Source organism: Zootoca vivipara, chromosome 12 (genome assembly GCF_963506605.1).
Source record: "Zootoca vivipara chromosome 12, rZooViv1.1, whole genome shotgun sequence".
NCBI classification, from domain to species: Eukaryota; Metazoa; Chordata; class Lepidosauria; order Squamata; family Lacertidae; genus Zootoca; species Zootoca vivipara.
In genome coordinates this window covers 40,473,354-40,495,345 of record NC_083287.1, presented here as the reverse complement: position 1 = coordinate 40,495,345, position 21,992 = coordinate 40,473,354, and the positions used below count along the sequence as shown (strand labels likewise).

The 21,992-nt window shown below is 43.2% G+C and overlaps 1 protein-coding gene and 1 long non-coding RNA gene across 7 annotated transcripts in view; one reads left to right on the top strand and one right to left on the bottom strand.

Annotated features, from left to right (window-relative positions):
• Positions 1 to 21,992, bottom strand: part of ZEB1 (zinc finger E-box binding homeobox 1) — a 121,340-nt gene that overhangs the window by 71,803 nt on the left and 27,545 nt on the right. The window contains exon 1 of one of the 4 annotated variants that reach the window (XM_035130361.2): positions 6,248 to 6,334. The exons of 1 other annotated variant lie outside the window; for it this stretch is intronic. In XM_035130361.2, the coding sequence (XP_034986252.1) occupies positions 6,248 to 6,305 (58 nt within the window). In that variant the 5' untranslated portion in view covers positions 6,306 to 6,334. Of the gene's footprint in view, positions 1 to 3,703; positions 4,019 to 4,892; positions 4,958 to 6,247; positions 6,335 to 21,992 lie in introns of those variants that run through there. 2 more of the 4 variants (XM_060280880.1, XM_035130362.2) reach the window with 2 other exon arrangements.
• LOC118092370 (uncharacterized) overlaps positions 5,496 to 21,992 on the top strand; it is a 214,661-nt gene continuing 198,164 nt past the window's right edge. For 2 of the 3 annotated variants that reach the window (XR_004693508.2, XR_004693507.2), the window contains exon 1: positions 6,412 to 6,629. This is a non-coding gene — a long non-coding RNA (uncharacterized LOC118092370). Of the gene's footprint in view, positions 5,685 to 6,411; positions 6,630 to 21,992 lie in introns of those variants that run through there. The other variant, XR_009558420.1, reaches the window with a different exon arrangement.

Here is a 21,992-nt window from a genome sequence, read left to right as displayed (position 1 = left end):
CAAAAACATCTGGAGGTTAGCAGCCCTGCCTTAAATAATATTTAGCATTTTGTTGCTGAGCTACCCTTGGGTTTGCATTGTCCCCAACACACTACAGTCACAAGTCCAGAAGCTTTTGCTTCTGGTTTAAATTGTTCATATGCTGCCATGTTATCCATACCTGGAGAAGCTGTGGTTAATCTTAACTACGGTTAGGTGAAACAAGACAGCTTCATAAACTAAGGTTTGAAGCTGACTTGTGTCAATTAGCTATAGTTAAGAGTAACCACACTCTATGCTTCGGATAGTGCATTACACTGCAATATGGAAGTTTTTGCTTTCCCTCTCATAGACACCCTAGAGGAGAGGGGAGAAGGAAGCATGAAAGCCTGAGGTTTGTTCTCATAATGCTAAATCATGGTTCAGGGTTATCTCGGAATGCAGCCAAGTTGTATGTGACCAAACAAAAGCCTATAATGACAGTTTTACTGCTGACACTTTCTGAACACTCTGGAAAAAATACCAGTATCATTGTAGGGGTTCATATAGTGTAGCAACTAGAAGCGTGCAGCAGGAAGTCCAAATCTCACCATAGCCATTAGCTCACTAGAACACAAGAGCAGGTCTGCTGGATGAGATCTAGTCCAGTATCCCATTTTCCATAGTGGCAAACAATATGTCTATGGGAAGTCTACAAGCAACACAGCAGGACAATGGGCAGGACACAGACAGGCCTTCTCCTGTCACTGGTACTCAGCTGGAGGTAGTACATAGCCATCACAACAAGTAGCCACTGGTAGCCTTATCGTACACAGTAGGGAATTCCATTATTTAACTACAGTGGAACCTCAACTTACGTACGGCTCTACTTACGTACGATTCCAGTTACGACCTTCAGTAGTCTAAACAAAATTTAAAAAAATTCCTTCCAGTAGCACCTTAGAGACCAACTAAGTTTGTCATTGGTATGCACACGAAAGTTTGCATACCAATTGCAGGCACATGAAAGCTCATACCAATGACAAACTTAGTTGGTCTCTAAGGTGCTACTGGAAGGAATTTTTTTATTTTGTTTTGACTATGGCAGACCAACACAGCTACCTACCTGTGACCTTCAGTAGGTGCTTTGACTTATGAACTTTCTTCTAGATACGAACAGACGCATTGCCAGCAGCCCGGAGCTCGCCCAGGGAGAGGCCTCCAGTTTGCTGGAGCTCACTCCGCCAGCTGCAGAGCAGTGCTGAGGCCTCTGCTGCTAGGGAGAGGGCGCCCATCCCGCCCCCGAAGCCGTGGAAGAGGTGCTGCCAGCAAGAGGCACAGCAGGGCGCACTGTAGCCCCAAACTCCGCTGAGGAACTAACCTGAGGAAGTCCAGAGAAGAACCTGGCCTGGCAAAAAAAAAGTGTGACCCTGACCGAAGTGAATCAGCTCTTTACTGACCCTTGCCCCACCCCCAGCTTGTATCCAGGTAAGCCCACCCACCCTCAGTGCATGCAAGAAAAAAAATGCTAATTTTTTTCATCTACAATACTGTCTTATTTATTTTATAGTACAGTACATTGATTATTGCCTTCATTTTATGGATCTATGGTCTCGTTAGACAGTAAATTCCATCTTAAATTGCTGTTTTAGGGGGTGTTTTTCATTGTCTAGAACAGATCAATTCATTTTTCCATTATGTTCTATGGAAAAGTGTGTCTCTACTTATGTACATTTCTAGTTATGACAGGACCTCCGGGACGGATTATGATTGTAAGTAGAGGTTCCACTGTATGTGTTGTGTGAACTGGTACATCCCTTTCATTTAAACTGAATCTCTCACCATTCAGCTTCACTGGACGATTCTAGATTCTAATATTATGAGATATTGAGAAAAACTTATCTTCTCCTCACCAGGTATATCTTTATACATTTCCATGTCTCACTCCTTAATGTTTCCCCCCGAAACATAACATCTGAGCTGTTACTCTCAGCCCCAACCCAACTTGCAAAATGGGGATAGTATCTTACACAGGTGTTATACATGAAAGAATGGAAATAAAGTACTTTGAACAATCCAAAGGACCATATTACATACCTGGTATTGTGGGAAAGTATTTAAGAATATTACAAGTAAAATAAAAGCCAGACAAAGCCAGCCATGGCCATGAAGAACTCTGTGGCAAACCACAATTGACCTAGCCATTGTTACATCATATGCTCCTAAGATTTGGTTGGGGAGGTAGGTTCATCTGCAAATTGGTTGCTCTTTGCCTCACCTTTAAGGCCAAGGCAGCCAGAACCTGAGTAGACATCAGGCAGTTCTTAGGACAGCCCAATGACACAGCAAACAACTTTATTCAAACATGTACTAAGTCCACCTTGAGGACCTAAGACATAGAAAGCTGAGAAATAAATACCTAAAATTAAGCAAGTACAAACTAAACTGTACCATTTAAGTGTAACAACCAGTCACCATTTTAGATTAATGAAGTGATTTGAATAGATCTCTTTATTTGCAAACTTCAAAAACACAACAGAGAGCAGAAGCAAAACTATGCAATTTAGCACTGACAGACCACTAAATAGTTCAGGACACTTTTATATGAAAATAATAGATTTATTTGCATTGGCTCGGATGACGTTTCTGTATTTGCCTAGACTAGACATGACAGCTCCTGTGCAAAAAAACAAACAAAAAAACTGTTCCGTTTGAGCAGATTTTCTGACTTCAGTTCAGATTTCTAGCGCCAAATATTCATGTTTAAGTCCACACAACTTGGAATTCAAATACTGAAACTGTCAAATAAGAGGGCAGTGCAGTGATTACATTTAGAGATTAAAAATGGCACATACCTCAGGTATACCTATATTGGCGCACAAAGATAATACACCTTTATACTGTTAAGGGAGGAGGGGGAAAAGAAAATGTAGTTGGATCAATGTATAGTTTAATAAGAGCCAAATGCAGTGGAATCAAAAAGGAAGTCCTTAAAAAAATTATACCATTTTAAAAAGGTGTACACTACTCCATTAAGACAGCAGTGGTACTCAATTTGGTGTTACAACTAAGTAAAAATCACATTGCTGGAAATCAGTTTATCATAATCTGTCCTCCTTAAGACTGGAAAAATATTACACAGGATTATCAGGAAGACATGTACCTATCTTTGAAAGGCATGAAATCAACAGCATCTTCATGGAAGAGATTTGATATAGAAATAATTTCAATTGTCCATTGGTGGGAAAGGTTTAAGGGTTAACTTTCCCTGGCAATTCTGATCGGTAAACATTTGCAAGTCAAACAGGAACCTACTGCTGAGAAATCTCTATTATCCGGCATCTATTATCTTGCCTACCCAGTGATGGTTAATGTAGAGCAGTTCAAGTTATTCTTTATGTGTTAAAAGATTATAGTATAATCAGAACCACTCAATAATAAATCAAAGGCTTTCCTCCAGAACCTGAAAACACTGGGGTGATGATTTTAGCTGAAATAATGAAAAATGAAAAGATACCTGGAATAGCATTATATCCCACGCACCTTTTGTTTTCTACGAGTCATGCATGCTGCAGACGAAATGGTTTGTGCTAAACAGCCTCAAATCTATTTTTCTAATATTAAGCACAAAGGAACAACACTGACAGCAAGCATGGTAAATAAATATCTCCCTTGAGAACAAGAGCAGCAGTCAGGAGGGCTGACATGCATGCTAGAGAAACCTCACACACCATTTTTTTCCTACCTGCACAAGTTGCCATTTGCTGCAGCCGTAAAAATCCCTCTTCCCCCTCTTCCCTGGTTGATTTCAAAAGGAAGGTTTTCAGGCAGTCTCTCAAGGCATCTACTAATATGCTTTACAAGTATAATATTCCAATTAAGAGTATCTTTAAGAGAAAATCCATTTTCTTCCTTGCTCAGGTAAACATGTTTACAGCTCCTGCCCGGAGACTGGGTGGTTCAGACTCCCATGTCACACACATGTCGTCAGCAACAAGAAAAGCCCCCTTTCTCTATCATTAACATTTTAAATAAGGGAAGGAGAGAGGAGCACTTTGCAAACTTACCTTTAATATTGCCTCAATATTAAACAGACCACACAAATGCATGCTCTAAAACAGGAAATTAGCATTATAATATCCCGTATACATCCTGATACTTGCTATAAATAAACCCACCCCATACAGAGCAGGAAGCTACTAGTTCAGAACCACCAGATCAACTAGTTAGTCGATTAGAAGGCCAATGTTTATGTGCGTGTTTCACGTTAAGTATCAGAAGTCGTAGCGCCCTCTCACCCGGGGAAACATTAATTCCTTCTCGGAGATATTAAAAAAAAATCCTGTCCAAAACGTCATGATCTCGGACCAACCACTAGAACCCTTCCAATCCATAACCGTATACAGGAAATGCCAAACGAAAGCTTTAAAAAAAACTGCCAAGAAAGGTTACAAAACCTCCCGTTTTACATCCTAAGAAGTCATCAGTTTTCCCGTTATTATTATTTTTTAATAGAATACGTAAGAAGAAAAATCCAACAACATAAGTTTTGAGTATTTATTCCCCCACTTTTCAACGCAGGTTTCAACTCATTTCCAAGTAATACGTATGCATAAAAGGGGGGGAGCCCTTAAATCTGAAAAGTAAGCGTCATTCCTTATATAGGCTGTAACAGTTGTTCCTAGCGAGCGAAGAAAGGCGGGGAGGGGGCGCAGCGGACAAACCGTTACCACCCATTATTATGATTATGATACAAACAGGTACCTCGAAATCCAAGAAGAGGGCGAGAAAGAGAAACTTGGCTGATTCACGTCCCCTCCCCAACCCACACAGAAAGAAAGCCTTCCTTTTTCTACCCCCCCCCCCGCTCACCCCAATCACGTTGATAAAGGAGGGGACAATTGGAGAGGGGGAGAAGAAGAAAAAACACCCACCCAACCTCACAGAAACACTTCCAACACTTCTGCCAAGATCTGGAGGTTGGCCGGGGTGTGGGAGGAGAAACAATATGTTCAATGGCTACGGAGATAAATCAACATGCACTGCAGGCACTAAAAGAGGCGGAGGCGAAAGTAACGGGGTGGGGAGCGAGAAGAGGGGGGAGCAATACATAGAAGGCAGGGGAGGAGGGGCAGAGAAAAGGAGGGGGTCCCTTTCCAGGGCAATCTCAGGGGTGCGCATGTGGTTCGTTTCCCTTGTAAAAAAGGGGAAAAAAAGAAAATCAATACACACTGCAGCAAGCAACAGTGCTTCCCCTCGCATCCCGCTTTCCCCCCGCTTCTTCCCCAGCCGGGGCCAAAACACGCCACACGCCAGAGAACGAAGTCCCCATTACAGTCATCCTGTCTTCGACGTTTTTGTTGCGTGTCTGGCAAGCAGGTAGTTCGGGAGTTACACGCAGTTCTCTCTGGGTCTCTCTCCTCCCCCCACCTCCCTTTCCCATCAGAACTATGAGCCTAAGCGCACCATCCACCCCCACCATCCCAAAACAACAACAAACAACTATGGGGGGATCGCGAAAACTGGAGGTGGGAGGCTGCGGGGGGGGGGAGCGGCGCGCTTCCATCGGGGACTTTCCCCAGCGCGAGGGGAGGAGAGAGAGGAGGGAAGTGACCCCCCTCCCTCCGCAATAGCAAAGTCCCCCCCCCGAAACAAAAAGTTTGGGGAGCGGGGTCGGCGGGGGCGCCCCTTCTCCTCGGAGGCCGGCGAGACCCGCCTCAGCTCAGGTAATAAGTTTCCAAGTTGAGGTGAGGGGGGGCCCGTTATAAGGTCGAAGGCGCGGCCTCCTCTCTCTCCCCCCGCAAGAGAAGGGACCCGAGAGACTAGAGAAAAAAAGAAATACCCCCCGCTCTGCTTCGCTCTCTCCCCCTGAGGGAAAGAAGCCGGGGACGGGCGGCGGCCGGGCAAAATGAAGGGTGGGACACGGGGGAGAGAAAGAGGCAGCGGGCGGCGTGTAACGGTCCCCGGGCAGGGCTGCTCCTCGCCGGCGAAGGAGGCTCGAGTGGAGGAGGCACCGCTAGGCGGAGAAGGAGGCAGCCCGGCGGCGGTGGCGGGGAGGGAGGCAGGCAGTCAGGCAGGTAGCGGATCTAACGGTGCAGGGCGAGCCGGGCTCCCGGCGAGGAGCTCCCGGGAAATTACTTTCTACTTCTCGGATCTGCTTCTCTCTGTCTTCTTTCCTCTTCTTCTTCCTCCTCCCCCACCCCCCGTTTCACTCCGCCCGACCCCCGGCCCGGTCCCCCCTGAGCGTCCCCGGCGCGGCGCGGGCCGCTGCCCGGCGGAGCTGACTGACCGTTATTGCGCCTCGGGTTCGCCTGCTTCCTGCGCTTACACCTGGGGCCATCCGCCATGATCCTCTCGCTTGTGTCTAAATGCTCCAGTCACCTCCTCCCCCCTCCCTTCCCCCCTCCCCCTCGCCGCTCTCCCCCCCCCCTCAACCCCCGCCCGGACCTGGTTTACGACACTGGGTGGTTTGGTGTATGTGTGTCTCTGTGTGTGTGCGTGTGCGCGCGTGTGTATATGTCCTTTTTTTTTTACTTTTTTACATCACCTTCCTACACCTAGTGCTCGGCCGCCGGAACCTTGTTGCCAGGGGAGACGGCCGCTTTACGGCAGCACGTTTGAACCGGCAGGAGGGAAAAGTTTCTTCTTCGCTCCGCTTGGGCGCGACGCAGGTACCCGTGTGTGGCGCACGGGGTGCGGAGGGGGCGTCAGGAGGAGGACCGGGGAATGGGATCGCAAGAGGGAGGAGGAGGATTTGGGGAGAGAGAGAGAGGGAAAGTGCCTCTTGATGTGGGGTGTCTAAGGGGAGGGCCCAGAGGACGACACAGATAGAGAGCGAGAGCGGTGCCCTCCGGCGCAATGGAGCCGGGCGAGCGCGCGTGAGCCCCTAGTGCTGTAGCCGGGCGAGGAGGCGCCACTAGCCGCGCTGTTGTTATTATTATCCTCATTATCACGCATTGCAATTTGTTGTCGCTTTATATCAGTACGGCACAAGCACACGCGCATCCGTATCAGCCCAAAACGAATTAAAGGGAAGCAAGGAGAAGGCTTGCAGAGAGATAGAGAGGAGGGAGGTGAAGTGTGGATTTGTTGTTTACACGTTTCGTTCCTACGGTGTTGTTGTGCGTATGACGTTTTCGTGTGTGTGTGTGTGTGTGTGTGTGTGTGTGTGTGATAAGTTGTTGATAAGTTGTTGTGTCCTGGCTTTACCGGTAGAGCTTGGTAAGCATTTTAAGTTCAGGAGTGTGGGATATGCACTTGCTGGTGGATTGCTGAATTGTGGGGGACACGCACGGTCGGCTTTACTGTCGACACACGCCTTCCCAGGGCTTCTGTTTGAACTGTTAGCTCGCTTAATGTAGATTATTTACTTATTTATTTTGAGTTTTAGACAATTCATCATGCCCGCCCCTTATGAAAAAGAAAGGGACAAGAAGGCAATTTACAACAAAGTGAGAAGTAAGATGAAAAGAATACAGAAGGTTATAAAATGTAATGCAATCTTTAAAATTCACAACTCATAAAAATGCACTGAATGGCCATTTATTAAGAGCTCCAGTAGCAGCATATTGGTTGGTTGGTTGGTTGCATTTGTAAACCCCACCTTTTTTCTTCAAAGTGCTGAAGGTGGTGTATGTATAGTTCACCCTCTCATTTAATTCCCACAACAACCTCACAAGGTGGGTTAGGCTGAGAGGCAGTGACTGGCCTGAGGTCACCCAGTGACTTCATGGCTGAGTGGGAATTTGAATCCTGGTCTCCTAGGTCCTAGTCTGACACTCTGTCATCTGATCAGGTCTCTCTTCCAAATACCTGCAGAAAAAACATGTTTCCTTGCCAGCTGCCTAAACTGGGGCCAGGTGCAGTTCGGTAGAAGAGACGAACTTGTGTATGCAAGGAGCCACCACTGAAAAGGTGCTTCCCCTTAATAAAAATGTTAGTGGAAGTGAGGAGGAACCAGAGCTGCTTAGGTGAATAGGAAGGCGAAAGCAGACATATGGGAACATCACAGGTTCTGAATGGCCAACCTGACTTGAGATTTGATACAATTAGTTGATAATGAACAGGAAAATATCCATGAATTGCAGTGGTGCTCAGTTGACCCATCAGATGATTGCCTCCTAACATGATTGGTCAAGTATCTTCAAATACTGGGTGGACATCTCCAAATGTCCTATGGCCATTTATTTGGGAGCAAGTCCCATTGATGTAAGTGCAGCTTACTTCTGAGTAAGCATGCACAGGCACAGGTAGCCTACGGTTTTGAATAATTTCTTTATATATTTAAAATATTTATATACCACCTTAAGCCAGCCTTGCATTACAGAACAGTTAAATGCAAAAAAATAAGAAACTGTATGTTTAAAAAGTGCATTATGGAGATAGGTATGAGGGGCTATTCTGCATGCCTCCTTTCCACCTCACAGTGCAGCCTATGCCATCTCACACCCAGTCATTAGTGGAATACAGAATCTTGAGTTGAAAATGAGAATAACATTAATGTTAGGAAATATGCAACAACATGCACCTGTCTACGCAGTGTGCTTTTTTGTAATTAATCTTTCATCAGAAACATATGAATATTCTTCATACAAACAATGCCAAAAGAGAAAACAAAATACTAGATGCTTGTTCAATGTGCACACTGTCCACGAGGAAGAGAAAACTCCAAGCCATGTGTGCATCACACAACCTCACTCAAAATGACAAAGATACCTTGGTAACAAGTTCTTCTCAAAGAGTTTTTTGGTGGGTAGGGGCTGTTATTGGTCCCCCATGACAACTTGCAACCATTTCAGCTTGGCATAACACTAGTGATGTGTAATCTTTAAATTGGCTGCTGCCAGCAAAAAATAATCTGATTTGATTTCTACAAAGTAATCTACACTCAGCTTCCAGCAAAATGAAAAGCGGCACCATCCCAGGTCCCAGATTATTAACTGCTTGACTATTGCGGACATCTGCTGAAGACTTCTGACCCAACAAGCATTCACAATAGGACAACTTTATCACACATGATTGAAGCCCCTTGGAGTATACTTCTGAACATGAGATGAAGTGACTGGTTGTTGCCTTCGTGCCTGATTGCTGCGGGAAACTAAGCATTGGACTTCTGGTCTAGAACAACAAGTGTCTTAAACACATTGCTGCAATTGAACACATACTTATGAGTTGAAGTGAATTGTCCTGTTGAAGTAAAAAAAAAAAAAGACTTGTTTCTGAGTAAGCCTGCATTGATCTGGGCTACAGGAGAATGAGGTTCAGTTCCTCAGGAGGATTATAACAGAGCAGTTGTACTGCTTAAAAAGCTGTGCATTAGAGCGCCGTTCCTCCTCCAGTTCTACAATACACTTTCACCTGCTTGTCTAATTGCTACCTCCACCTCCTCCCTAGATTACTGGCAGGGATTTACTTGTCATGTACTTAAGCCTAGGTGTTACCATAGGATGATTTGCATAATTATTGCCTTACGGGACTTTTTAAAAAGGCTAGAGGGTAGATGCCAAGCATCAAGAAGCACCCTAGCACAAGAGCATTTGTATGATTTCCAGCAACTGGTATTCAGAAGGATATTGCCTCCCAGGGGCGGCTCACTCATGAGGCAAGGGGAGGCGAGCGCCTCAGGCGGCAGCAACCACCAAAGCAACAGATCCTGATGTAGATCTTTATTCTCCCTCCTTGTTCCTGATGTGGATCTTCACTCACCTCTTCTTCCCTGGCAGGGAAATCTTCTTTTAAAGCCAACCACATTGGTGGTAGGTTTCGGGCAGTCTGTATAAAAATGCATAAGTGATGATAAACATATAAAAATACATTATATTAGGGGAAACTGCTCTGCAAAAATGTGTATGTTAGGGAAAACTGCATAGAGAAATATGTATATTTGGATTAATTTGCACTAAATTTTCAAAGGATTTTTTAAAAAATAAAAAACCCAATGAAAAGCTTGCAAACTGATAGAGAACTGAACTTGATTGGCAAAATGAGAAACACAGAGAAACCAGAATTGGCAGAATCACCCATCACTACTCAAGGACAGGTATTGGAACTGGTGCTTTTTAACTTGTTCAGAAATAGAGTAGCCAAGTTTTCAGATGACACCATATTATTCAGGGTGCTGAAAAAGAAAAGAAAAGGGAAGAACAAAATGATTGTGAAGAGCTGCAAAACAACCTCTCAAAACTGGGTGAATGGGCAATAAAATTCCAAAAATGTAAAGTGATGCACATTGAAGCAAAAAAGAAATTCACATTATATAGTTGGGGTCTGATCTGGCAGTGAATGATCCAGGAAAGTTATCTTGGGGTCATGGTGAATAGCTCAGCGAAGACATTGACTAGTGTGCAACAATTGTGAAAAATAAGGTTTTTATTTTGGCAATCATTAGGAAAAGGACCCAGGTGGCGCTGTAGTTAAACCACTGAGCCCAGGGCTTGCTGATCAGAAGGTCGGCGGTTCGAATCCCTGTGGCGGGGTGAGCTCCCATTGCTTGGTCCCAGCTCCTGCCAACCTAGCAGTTTGAAAGCACGTCAAAGTGCAAGTAGATAAATAGGAACCGCTACAGCGGGAAGGTAAACGGCATTTCCATGTGCTGCTCTGGTTTGCCAGAAGCGGCTTTGTCATGCTGGCCACATGACCTGGAAGCTATACGCCGGCTCCCTCGGCCAATAATGCGAGATGAGCGCGCAACCCCAGAGTCGGTCACGACTGGACCTAATGGTCAGGGGTCCCTTTACCTTTACCTTAGGAAAAGGAATGAAAAACTTCCATGATTATCATAATACTGTACAAATAATAATACAAATGCGCAGTTCTGGTTGCTTTTGCATATTCTTTTAATTATTTACATAATTTGGTTCGTCTGGAGCAAAAGATCGGCTAATCTTACATAGGCAACTCAACACTGACAAGGAGGTGCCATATAATCTGGGGTTCCGGTTTCCGCTCTGACCTTCGTAAGGAATTTGGCGGTTGCTAGGGGAGTAAATGGCAACCCCCTACCCTCTCCGGGGGTTACGGAGAGGGGCCGCTGGCCCGCGATGCCCCCAGACCCACTCCGACTGTTTATGGAGTGGGGGGAGCTTGGGCTGAAAAGCACTTACGAGGGCCAGGACTCCCGGACGCTAATCTGCATGGCGGGGATTTCCATGGTTAAAGAAGATAATTAGGCTTAAATCTATGGACATACTTCAGAAGGAGGGGAAGAAGCGCTGTTTACTGCTGAGAAATCTATGCTGCTGAGGGAGAGGAGTTAAAGGCTGTATATCATCTGGAAGAAGGATTGATGGGGACGGAGCGATAAGGGAATGGAGTTTTATTTTTCTTCATATGAGTTACTTCGTACCTTCCCAGACGCGATGTCCTGGCTTGTTTGGAGTGAAAGAGAAGCAAAAGACTGTGTGAGTTGAACTTTATAAACTGTTGTTACTGAGCATATTTTTTAAAGATGTGGAGTTGCCGATGAGAAAAGCCCCCCCCCCCCTAGTCGGACGGAAGGAGTCCTGGACGCGTTCGGAGGATTTATGAGCTGTGACGCACTATGAATTGGAGCAGCGACCTGAAGCTAAGTTCAGCTATAGGGCAAGGAGATCCATTAATTTACCAAGAGTTTATGGTTTGATGTTTGGGTCTTCTGCCTGGAAAAGCTGTAAATTTTATAAAGATCGTTAATCTTCATGGCTATGAGAGAAAACGAAAGTGATTTGAGCTTTTTAAGATGGCGCTGCTTCGACGCAACAGGGAGCTCCAGACTAAGAAGATTTATGGGGAGGCTGGACTGATTAACCCACACAGGAGAAAGAACATTTGTGAAACCTCGTTTGATATTTATCTCAGCAGCTGGGAAACAATCGGTTGAAAGTGGAAAACATCTATGTGACTGTAAGGGGAAGATCTGGATTATTATGAACTTGGAGGACGATTTGAACTTTAGAAAAAAGACGGCAGTGGACGGTTGCGAGGAATCCCCAATTTCTTGAAGCATGGGAACCCAAATAAAAAATTCTTTAGAAGATTTGGCATAACATTCGGTTTGATTGATATATATATGTGTATAATTTGAAATAATGAATGTGATATAATTGGTTTTAATTGGAAAATTAATAAAATATATTTTTTTAAAAAAAAAAAGACAAGGAGGTGCCATATAATCTGGAATCTTGAAAGTGCTTGATAAGATAAATGTAAGCCTTGATAGCAGAAAGGCAGAAGTAATCTCATCTGAAATGCAGCACTGGCAAAATATTTTGGAAAGAGCCACTGAAGTTGTAAAAGTACTTGCTACTCAAAACAGCACTGCATCGGAACAGATATCCTGTTCATGTTCAGCAATAGCAATTCCTTAAAATTGTAAAATTAATACAGATAGTTGAAGCCACAGTTTTGAAATAATCCATTAACAAGCTATGCATAACCATTATCTAGGCAAATATTCAAAGTGAGATAATTCAGTTCTTTGCAGCACAAGTAAACATAGCTGCCAAGTTATCCCTTTTTTAAAGGGATTTTCCCTTATGCTGAATAGGCTTCCTCGTGAGAAAAGGGAAAACTTGGCAGCTATGCAAGTAAAACACAAGATTTTGGCTCTAATCAAGGCAGCAAATTATTCTGCACAGTCGATGGTAGTCACTAATAAATGGCTTTGGTTGCAGGGTGTGTGCCAGAGTGTCACAGAGCATTCCACCGACAGGAATATGCTCTGGCAAAGTCAACCTGGGAGCATTACACGAGGCTTGAAAATTGTGGAGTCATCCTTTGCACTAGTGGCATTTAGACTTTTCCCTAATCTGGCCCTCCAGGTTTTCAGTAAGGAAAAAACAGAAGTACAAGGGTGCAGTTTTCCTCCCTTGCTCCAGGGATCCAGAAGCAAAATGACAAAAATTTACTGCAAGGATTCATCCGACCAAACCTTTTGCTCAGGTGTTGTCTCTTCTGTCATGTTAAGGAAGACACATTTTTGCCCCATGCAGCTTACCATATATGGATTGGAAAACATTTATTTTAAAGCTCATCAGGCTGATCAGTAATTGGGTGACCAGTGTAATGCTCATGTAAGAGCAGGGTCTACATGTTTTCACACACACATGTATTGTGAAAGAAACTGTTGTGGTCAATTTTCCTTTCGCCTCCGTGTACCTGGAATTTTACATTTTGCTGAGGCTGGTCGGCTCAGTTGGGTAGAGCGTGGTGCTGATAATGCCAAGGTTGTAGGTTTGATCCCTGTATGGGACAGGTGCATATCCCTGCATTGCAGGGAGTTTGACTAGATGATCCTCAGGGTCCTTTCCAACTCCACGATTCTATGCTGAATTTTTTCCACCCTCCTGGACAGGCAAGAGCCAGGTTTCTACGTACAAATATAACCAGCAAGGTGGTTATCCCCAATAGAAGCTGAGACAAGGAAAATAATAATATGAGTGATAACAGGGGTACCTATAATGAATTGTTAGATTTTTCAGAAGGAGAGCCCAAAATGAGGAAAATTGAAGAGATCAAAGAATTTGTATTGGACTGGTTAAATTATCATCAAAGCAATTCAAAATTTAAGGTAGATAAGCAATTGGAGCGTGCTCTGGTCCATGGGGGGTCACGAAGAGTTGGACACGACTAAACGACTAAACAACAACAAGAAATTGGAATTTGCAGAAAAACCACCACAATTTGAAAAAACAACAACCCTAAGATCCAGAGCTAAAAAATTATCTAAAATGTATAGGGTATTACTTGATTGGGAAACGAAAGAAGAATTTGTAAAATCATCTATGATCAAATGGGCATAGGCTGTGAGTCATAATATTGATTTAAACCTGTGGGAACATTTGTGGGAAACAAATTTAAAATTCACTGCTAGTTACACACTAAATGAGAACTGTTTAAAAATGATCCACAGGTGGTACTTTACTCCAGATAAGCTAGCTAAAATGTTTAGATCTAAACATGACTTATGTTGGAAATGTAAGGTAACAACTGGAACATTTTATCGTTCATGGTGGTCTTGCAGATTAATAAAAGAATTCTGGTAGATGATATATAACGAACTTAAGAAAATGTTTAAAAGAACATTTCCTAAAAACCCAGAAGCTTTCCTTCCCGGAATAATGACAACAGAAATACAAATATATATATATCACACTATGTTATGGATGTATGCGACCACAGCTGCCCGAACTTTGGTAGCAGAAAAGTGGAGAACAGATGCAGTACCATCATGAGAAGAATGGAACGTTAAAATATTAGATTATATAGAAATTGCCAGCATGATCAGGCATAGGCAACCTTGGCTCTCCAGATGTTTTGGAACTACAACTCTCATGATCCTTGACCACTGGCCTTGTTAGCCAAGGTTGCCTATGCCTGAGCATGACAAACAGATTAAGAAAGAGACAATAAAAAATTAAAGAGGGCTGGACGTTATATACAGATTATATGGAAAAATACTATAACGAAAATAAGTGTAACACTGAAAAAATGCTCAGCAGTAGACGTGACAAAGTGGGACAGTATGGTAATAAAAATAATTTAGTAGAGTAAATGCAGTTTGAAAAGATATGAGATAGGAAACCAGGAAAAGAGTGGAACTGGAGTTGAAATCAAGGTTTATAAGAGTCAGTTAAAGTGCAGGAATAAGTTATGCTGTGATCATTGCTTATACGTATACATGTGTGTTATATTTAAGTTATGTTTTTCTTTTTTTCTTTCTTATTACTGTACCTTGTACTTGACTGTAACAAAGTGTGCATTGATGATATGATTAAATAAAGCAAATTAAAAAAATCCTGAGGGTGAGCTAGAGGCATGGAGGGGCATATCAGGATCTGCAAGATCCAAAGCTTCTTCTTTCCCCATTGCACCTGAGAAACAGCCTAAAATTGTGTGAGGTTTGATGAAGGGTCACAACTCATTGATTTGTATGCAGAATGTTCCTGGTTCAATCTCCAGTGTCTCTAATATGGGCTGGTAATGTCTGCTGCCTGAAATTAGAAAGTCACTCCCAGTCAGTGTAGACAATATTGAGCTAGGTAGGCCAAAAAGGCAGCACCCCAGATTCTTGTCAGCCCTGGGACTAGCATAGTTAATTCCCTCCCTTTGCAGCCCATGAGAGAAGAAATGAAAGCTGCTTTTCCTGTGCAACTGCAGTGCTCTGCCAGATGATCTCTCTCTCTCTCTCTCTCTCTCTCTCTCTCTCTCTCTCTCTCTCTCTCTCTCTCTCTCTCTCTCTCTCTCTCACACACACACACACACACACACACACACACACAACCCATAAATAAACCCATAGAATTGCTCAGCCTGCACGATAACTGCTGTCAATACCCGTTTTTTCCCTTAAAGTGTAAACTCTATAAGGAAAAGCGTTTACAATTGAGTTTTGAAAATATTTACAAGTTTTCAGATAAAAATAATTTCCAAATACAGTACAGCTTTGAATTTGTCAGAATGTGAGATAACAGTCCATTGCTAAATCCGGCCACTTTCCCCCTTAATAACTTTCTTCTCTGTCCTTGGTCATATCTCACCTTAACTACTGCAGTCTTCTCTCCAAACTTTTGTTGTCTCACCTTTGTCCACGTACATCCATCCTGCACTTTGCTGCCAAAATTACTCACCTCTCATCACTCTGACCGTGTGACTTCCTTAAACCCCTTCCCTGACTTCCTGTACACACACAGATCTTGCACAAGCTTCTTGCCATCCCCTTTGAAAACCTTGTGGCCTTGCCCCCTCCTTATCTCTCTGTACTTATTTCCCAACAGGTTCCTTCCTGTGAGTTTTCCTCATCTAGCTCTACCACCCACCAATGCCTAAAGGTTTCCTGCTGCCTGAAATGACTTCATCCATTTTCCCTTCCTGCCCCTTATGCACAGAACTGCTTGTTGCATGACCACCTTAATCCCTTTTAAGTCGCACCTCAAAACTCAAGTTCTCTGGGGAAACTTTGCCTCATCTCGCCAATCCTATTTTATCTAAGCCAAAGTATATGTAATTGAAGGAATCGTGTCTCTCTCTCTCTCTTGCTTATCCATGCCTCAATCTCCCCTGCCCCCGCCCCAATTCTCTGTTGCTTCCCTGTGTCTATATTGTAAGCTCCTTGGGGCAGCGTCCTGTCATCCTTGTTCTTTGTAAAGTGCCAAGTACATAGATGGTGCTATAAATAAATAATTCGCAGTGCTTTTTAATATCCCAAGGCTTGGTGGTGGTGGTGGTGAGTGGGAAAGGACTATGCCATTGGCTTTAACTTGGCCTTTCTAGGAGAGGCTGAGGATGCCACTATTAGCCGTCAAGTGGCCAGAGAGATCGGGGCCTCTTCCCTAGCCGTGCCTGTGTTTGGAATGTGCAATTATATGGTGACATCTTTTCATCTACAGTGGTACCTCGGTTTATGAACACAATTGGTTCCGGAAGTCTGTTCATAAACTGAAGTGTTCATAAACTGAAGCAAACTTTCCCATTGAAAGTAATGGAAAGTGAATTAATCCATTCCAGACGGTCCGCGGAGTAAGCGTTCATAAACTGAAGCAAACTTTCCCATTGAAAGTAATGGAAAGTGGATTAATCCGTTCCAGACGGGTCCGCGGAGTACTTAAACTGAAGCGTTCATAAACTGAAGCATGGGTGTAATTGGTTCTGGAAGTCTGTTCATAAACTGAAGCGTTCATAAACTGAAGCAAACTTTCCCATTGAAAGTAATGGAAAATGAATTAATCCGTTCCAGATGGGTCCGCGGCGTTCATAAACCGAAAATTCATAAACCGAGGTGTTCATAAACCGAGGTTCCACTGTACTCATTTCCCCCCTTCCCTTTATTTTCACTACCCGTCAACAGTCCCTGTGTTATTTTCTTACACCATCTCCAGCTTTCCATTCATGTTGCTGCCTTTTTTGCCTAGCACGTCTAGCCATTGTGCTCTGTACTCTAATGATATCAATAAACCTACCCATGCAGATCAACATCGGAGTGTGAATGACATTTACATTTCCCTACACAACTGGAAACGGCACTCAATTAAATGCACCAAATATATTGTCGAACCTATTGCTGGCTGGAAGCAGGAAAACTCGAGCAGCTTTCGTCACCCAGATGGATGGTTTGATGCAGAGGTTGGGAACCTCAGGTCCGGGGACAGGATCCAGTCCTCTAGTCCTCTCTATCTGGTACTTGGGACTCTCCCCAGGCCAAACCCCCACCAGCCCTGTCCTACATTGCTTCCTTGTGGATAGCTCAATTGGTTAGAGCATGGTGCTGATAATGCCAAAGTTGCAGGTTCAATCAGCTGCAAATTCCTGCATTGTGTGTGTTTGGGGGGTTGGGTTGGGCTAGATGAGCCTTAGAGTCCCTTCTAACTATGATTCTATGATTTTTTCTTTGACTGGATTGTGTCCTTGAGCTATGCTAATGCCTCTTGCTTGCCTGGATGGCGAGATGTATACATGGTGCTATAGAAGCCTTGTTTGTGTACATGAGGTTGGAATGTAGCCTGCTATGAAAAGGTAGGAGTTGCCTCCATTACTCTGCCCAATTTAGCCTCTGTTCCCATCAGCCACAGGTAAGCAGCATCTCCAAAGCATATCCGCAAGAGAATATGGCCCTTGGTCACAAAGATCTTCCCTACTCTTGCCTGCCTGGTCTGTCTCAATCAGATCCTTATTGTAACCCTCCCCAGCTTTGCAGTCCTCTTATATAGCTCTTTCCCTAGGAAAACGTACAACACTTTAAAAATGACGACCCTTCAGTGCATCGCAGCATGTTGTAATTATTGCCTTGTTTCAAAAACTCTTGGGTTCATTCTTCACTGTGCCACAGAAACTAATTCCCATAATGCCCCATACTTCAGTGTGAGTAGTCTCTTGACAAATATGGTAGCAGCAAGTTATGTAATATGCCAAAGATAAATTATTTGATTTCAGATTGCACATCAAGTTGCAAACAAACGGGTTTCCTGACGAGTAACAAATGTTTTATTTGTTCTTTATTTGCTGTGATTGCCATTGCCTTGTTATTAAACACTACGGCGTCAAGAATACCCCCCCCCCTCTCCATATGGTGTATTTTGTTGCCTTCTGCAATGTATGTGCTGTTTCTGGCTTCACTCTTTTACACACAGCAATCCTTGCTATTTGCTTTCTCAAAATATTATGCCATTGCTCATTTGGCTTTCATTTGGAGCAATTCTCTTGGTTACAGTCTCTATACAGCTGGCTCACTCAGCACTCTAAATCTTAACAAGACTTCTTTAATTATTTCACCAAATAGGGTTTCATTTATTCTTTCTTTCATGTTCATGCTTTTATTGCAAGCACATGTTGGGTATGCTGTTCATCTGTTATGTCCTCTCATTTCTTATTTCAAATTTCAAAATGTTCTGCATTTTGAGGGCATACACTGGCTGCCAACTAGCTTCTAGGTCCAGCTTCAAGGTATTAACATTGGAATATAAAACCTTTAATGGCTCAAGACTTAATACTTGATGGAACACTTCTCAGAAGCTCTGCCTACCCAGGCTTTAAGATCTGGTCCCTTGTACAACTGTGCTTCAGAGTGTGCAGGCATAAGACAGGGCCTTCACTGTTGTGGTGCCCCAAATGCGGAGCTGCTGCTGGAAATACACTTGGTCCCTGTCTTGTAGCCTTCTGGCATTCATCTTTTTTTCTTTTAAATTACATGCATTGAGTATAGCTGAACCTATAAGTTATGTGTCTGCTTCACAGATATATATACTGCTGGATTATTATTATTAAGTTTATGGTTTAATGTTACATAGAAAAAATTTCATTGGATTACAGGTGAAACTCGGAAAATTAGAATATCGTCAAAAAGTGCATTTATTTCACTAATGCAACTTACTATTTTATATTTTTCTTTTAATTTTTACAAATGCTTTCTTTTGGAAATTCCACAGTAATAAAACAAATAGTTACAAAAATACAAAAAATAAGCATCGCTTTTACATTTCATTAATTACATTCCATTTATAATTGACCCGCCTAACAACAAATAATTACAATTACAACAAATAAAGGCTTGACCTATCTTGCTTTGCATGTCATGCATCTATCTCATATATTGGTTTCACCTTTTAAGTTGCATTACTGAAATAAATGCACTTTTTGACTATATTCTAATTTTTTGAGTTTCACCTCTAGATGTATATCATCTTGAGAACTTTCAGGGAGAAGGGAGCTGTAGAAATGTGATCAATAGAAATTACAAAGTGCTTCTTAGCAATATATGCTGTTTCCCCCCCCCCCCCCCCCTTACACATATACCTTGTGTCCTATGAAAAGTTAGCCATTTCCAAGTTGCCAATGAAAGAAAAATCTTCCTTCCAAGTAGCCAGGAGCTACTTCCGGCTGGATTCTTGTAGTGCACTTTGCATGGAGTTGCGCTTGCAGACTATCCAGATGCTACAATTATTAGAGCAGAATGGAGCGGCCAGAACATCAACTAGTCACATGATTCCAGCTAGCTGGAATCATGTGACACCTATACAGGATTCTAAAATATCAACATTTGCTGCATGTATATTTGCAGGCTAAATGTTGACGGACACAAAACCTTAAACAACTTAGCACCCAAATATCCAAAGGAGCGCCTTTCTTTGCACCAGCCTGTCAATGACCTTAGATTTTGGGGAGCGCCTTCTCATTGTTCCACCTCTGGGAGTGGCGCATTATGTGATGATGTAGGATAGGGCCTTCTTCGTATCCCGCAGTAGTCAAATGAGCTTATTTGATTCTATTTTCCAAATCGTGTCCTCTTACATTTCTCAGCAGTAATTTTATACATTCTGTGCTCTATTCCTGGCCAGCCCTTCAACATTTTGGCACATTGAGTAACAATTAAAATGCCACCCCTGTTTCCTCCCTGGCACATGACTGGCATTGCTGTCACCCACCCTGGTCAAGCTCGACAAGGGTTGTATCCTCTGGGGCACACACCACCTGCTTCTGCTATGCTGTTTCCCAACTGTCTGTCAGGCAGCCAGCCCTGTGCTGGGGAGCTTCCAGGCTTGCCTCTCCGCACTTGTGATTGTGGCTCAAGTCATGCCTGAGGACAGGGCTGGCCATCGCCAAATAGCTGTGAGGCAGATCATGAATTGCACTGTGGAAAGAACGTGCCCAGTCAACTTGAAAGGGGTGTGTGTGTGTTTGGGTGTGTATGGCAGTGTATGTTTAGCAGTGGTGGGGGAAGAAAGGAAGTGGTCCCTACTATAGGCAATTGCCTTGTGTCACCTGTGGAAAAACTGGCCGTACCATGACCTTCCTTAGCTAATTTGTTTCCTACAAAATCGGAGCAGCTCCTTTGCTATCAATTAGGAGTGTGTAGCAGCCAGAAGGTTTGGTTCAGATCAGATCCCATTTGGGGGCTTCAGAAAACAGACTGATTTAGTGTAAAGTGTTTTGGACAGTGCCCAGTCCAGTTTGGGTGCAAATCACAATCCTGAAAAATGAAGCTTTTTACTTGTCCTTCTGCCCCAACAGCTTTAGACTATTAATGTTGTGATTGCACTAATTAAACACCTAGGGATTATTACTGGAATGCCCAGTAATATTATTGTTAGGGTGTAGGTAGGATCGAAGCCACTGTTATTCCTGTGCCACCCAGAGTTTTCCTTGGGCAGATACCGGTATGCTTGTTTTAGGGTTTTGTTTCCCTAGTCACGTGGTCAAAAAAAAGCTGAGGGGGAATGACAGTTTTCAGGAATGGAAGGGGTGGGTTTTTTTTAAGCTGACATGACAGAGATCTTGTCAGTTACTATTTCAATTTTCCATCACCGCACTGAAAATTGCATTGTGTCGTCATCATCATATAGATTATGCCAAGGGGAATTATGGAAAGTCAGAGTGAGCACCATGATGGGAAATTAAAATGGCATTTCTTACAGGAATGAAGAAAAAGGAAGTGAGGACATCCCTTTGGCCTCTGACCTGACCCCCTTCCAAATTTAGAAAGTTCACATTGGTAAACCTGGGGGTCAGTCTTAGTTTCTGTTACAGCTTGCATTTGTCCAAGGAGGAAATCTGAATTCTGTGTTTGTGTGTGAGAGTGTGCAGTGTTCATGTGAAAAGAATTGTCCCTCATAAAGAAAAAAAAATCTTTCCTTTTCCCTCCCCTCTTAAGTTTTCGGTAGTGTGTGTGTGTGTGTGTGTGTGTGTGTGTGTGTGTGTGTGTGTCAGGCATCCCCAAACTTCGGCCCTCCAGATGTTTTGGACTACAATTCCCATCATCCCTGACCACTGGTCCTGTTAGCTAGGGATCATGGGAGTTGTAGGCCAAAACATCTGGAGGGCCGCAGTTTGGGGATGCCTGGTGTGTGTGTATGTAATAAGAATGGAAATAAGCATGAAAAAATAAAACAATTTTAAAAAAGAAGAACAAAAATCCAAAATGTGTTTGGCATTTATAACTACAATACAAGAGAGAGAGAGTTGAGAACTCTTCCCTCTTTTGTTTTCTTCTGCTAGTTTAGGACCTTTTCTCTGACAATTATAAAAATGACCTGTCTCCAAGTACAAAATCTCTATAAAAGAGAATCTAAGAGGAGGAATGTCTCAATGGGAAGATAGGTGTAAACTTTCCCAGTAAAAATCTGCTTGCCACATTAGGTTTCAGTTAAAAACCTAATGTAACTTGCAGAATCGGCTGCTGAAAGTTCTCAGTATCTTTTCTGAAATAGATTTCTCCCTAGGAAGTGGTATGATGGTAGTCCCACCAAATCTTGCAACCTTGTGGAAGTCGCTGCTTGTTGAGCATAACAAAAACCTAAGGGAAGGATGGAGACCCTTCACAAAAACGGAAACCAAAACGAGGAAGTTGGTGCTAATCAGTGACTGCTGAGAGGCAGGATGCCCAGAGCTAGTAGGCCAGGAAACCTCCATCCAGAAAAAATACTTTCAGTGGCGGGTCATGAACTCTTTGTAGACTTGATTGCATGAGCAGGATGGTATTTTGTGGCCGAGCAATTTGCAAAGGTCCTGTTTGTACAGAGAGAACATTTTTAGATGTTCAATTGCTCCTTAATATATTTATATCCTGC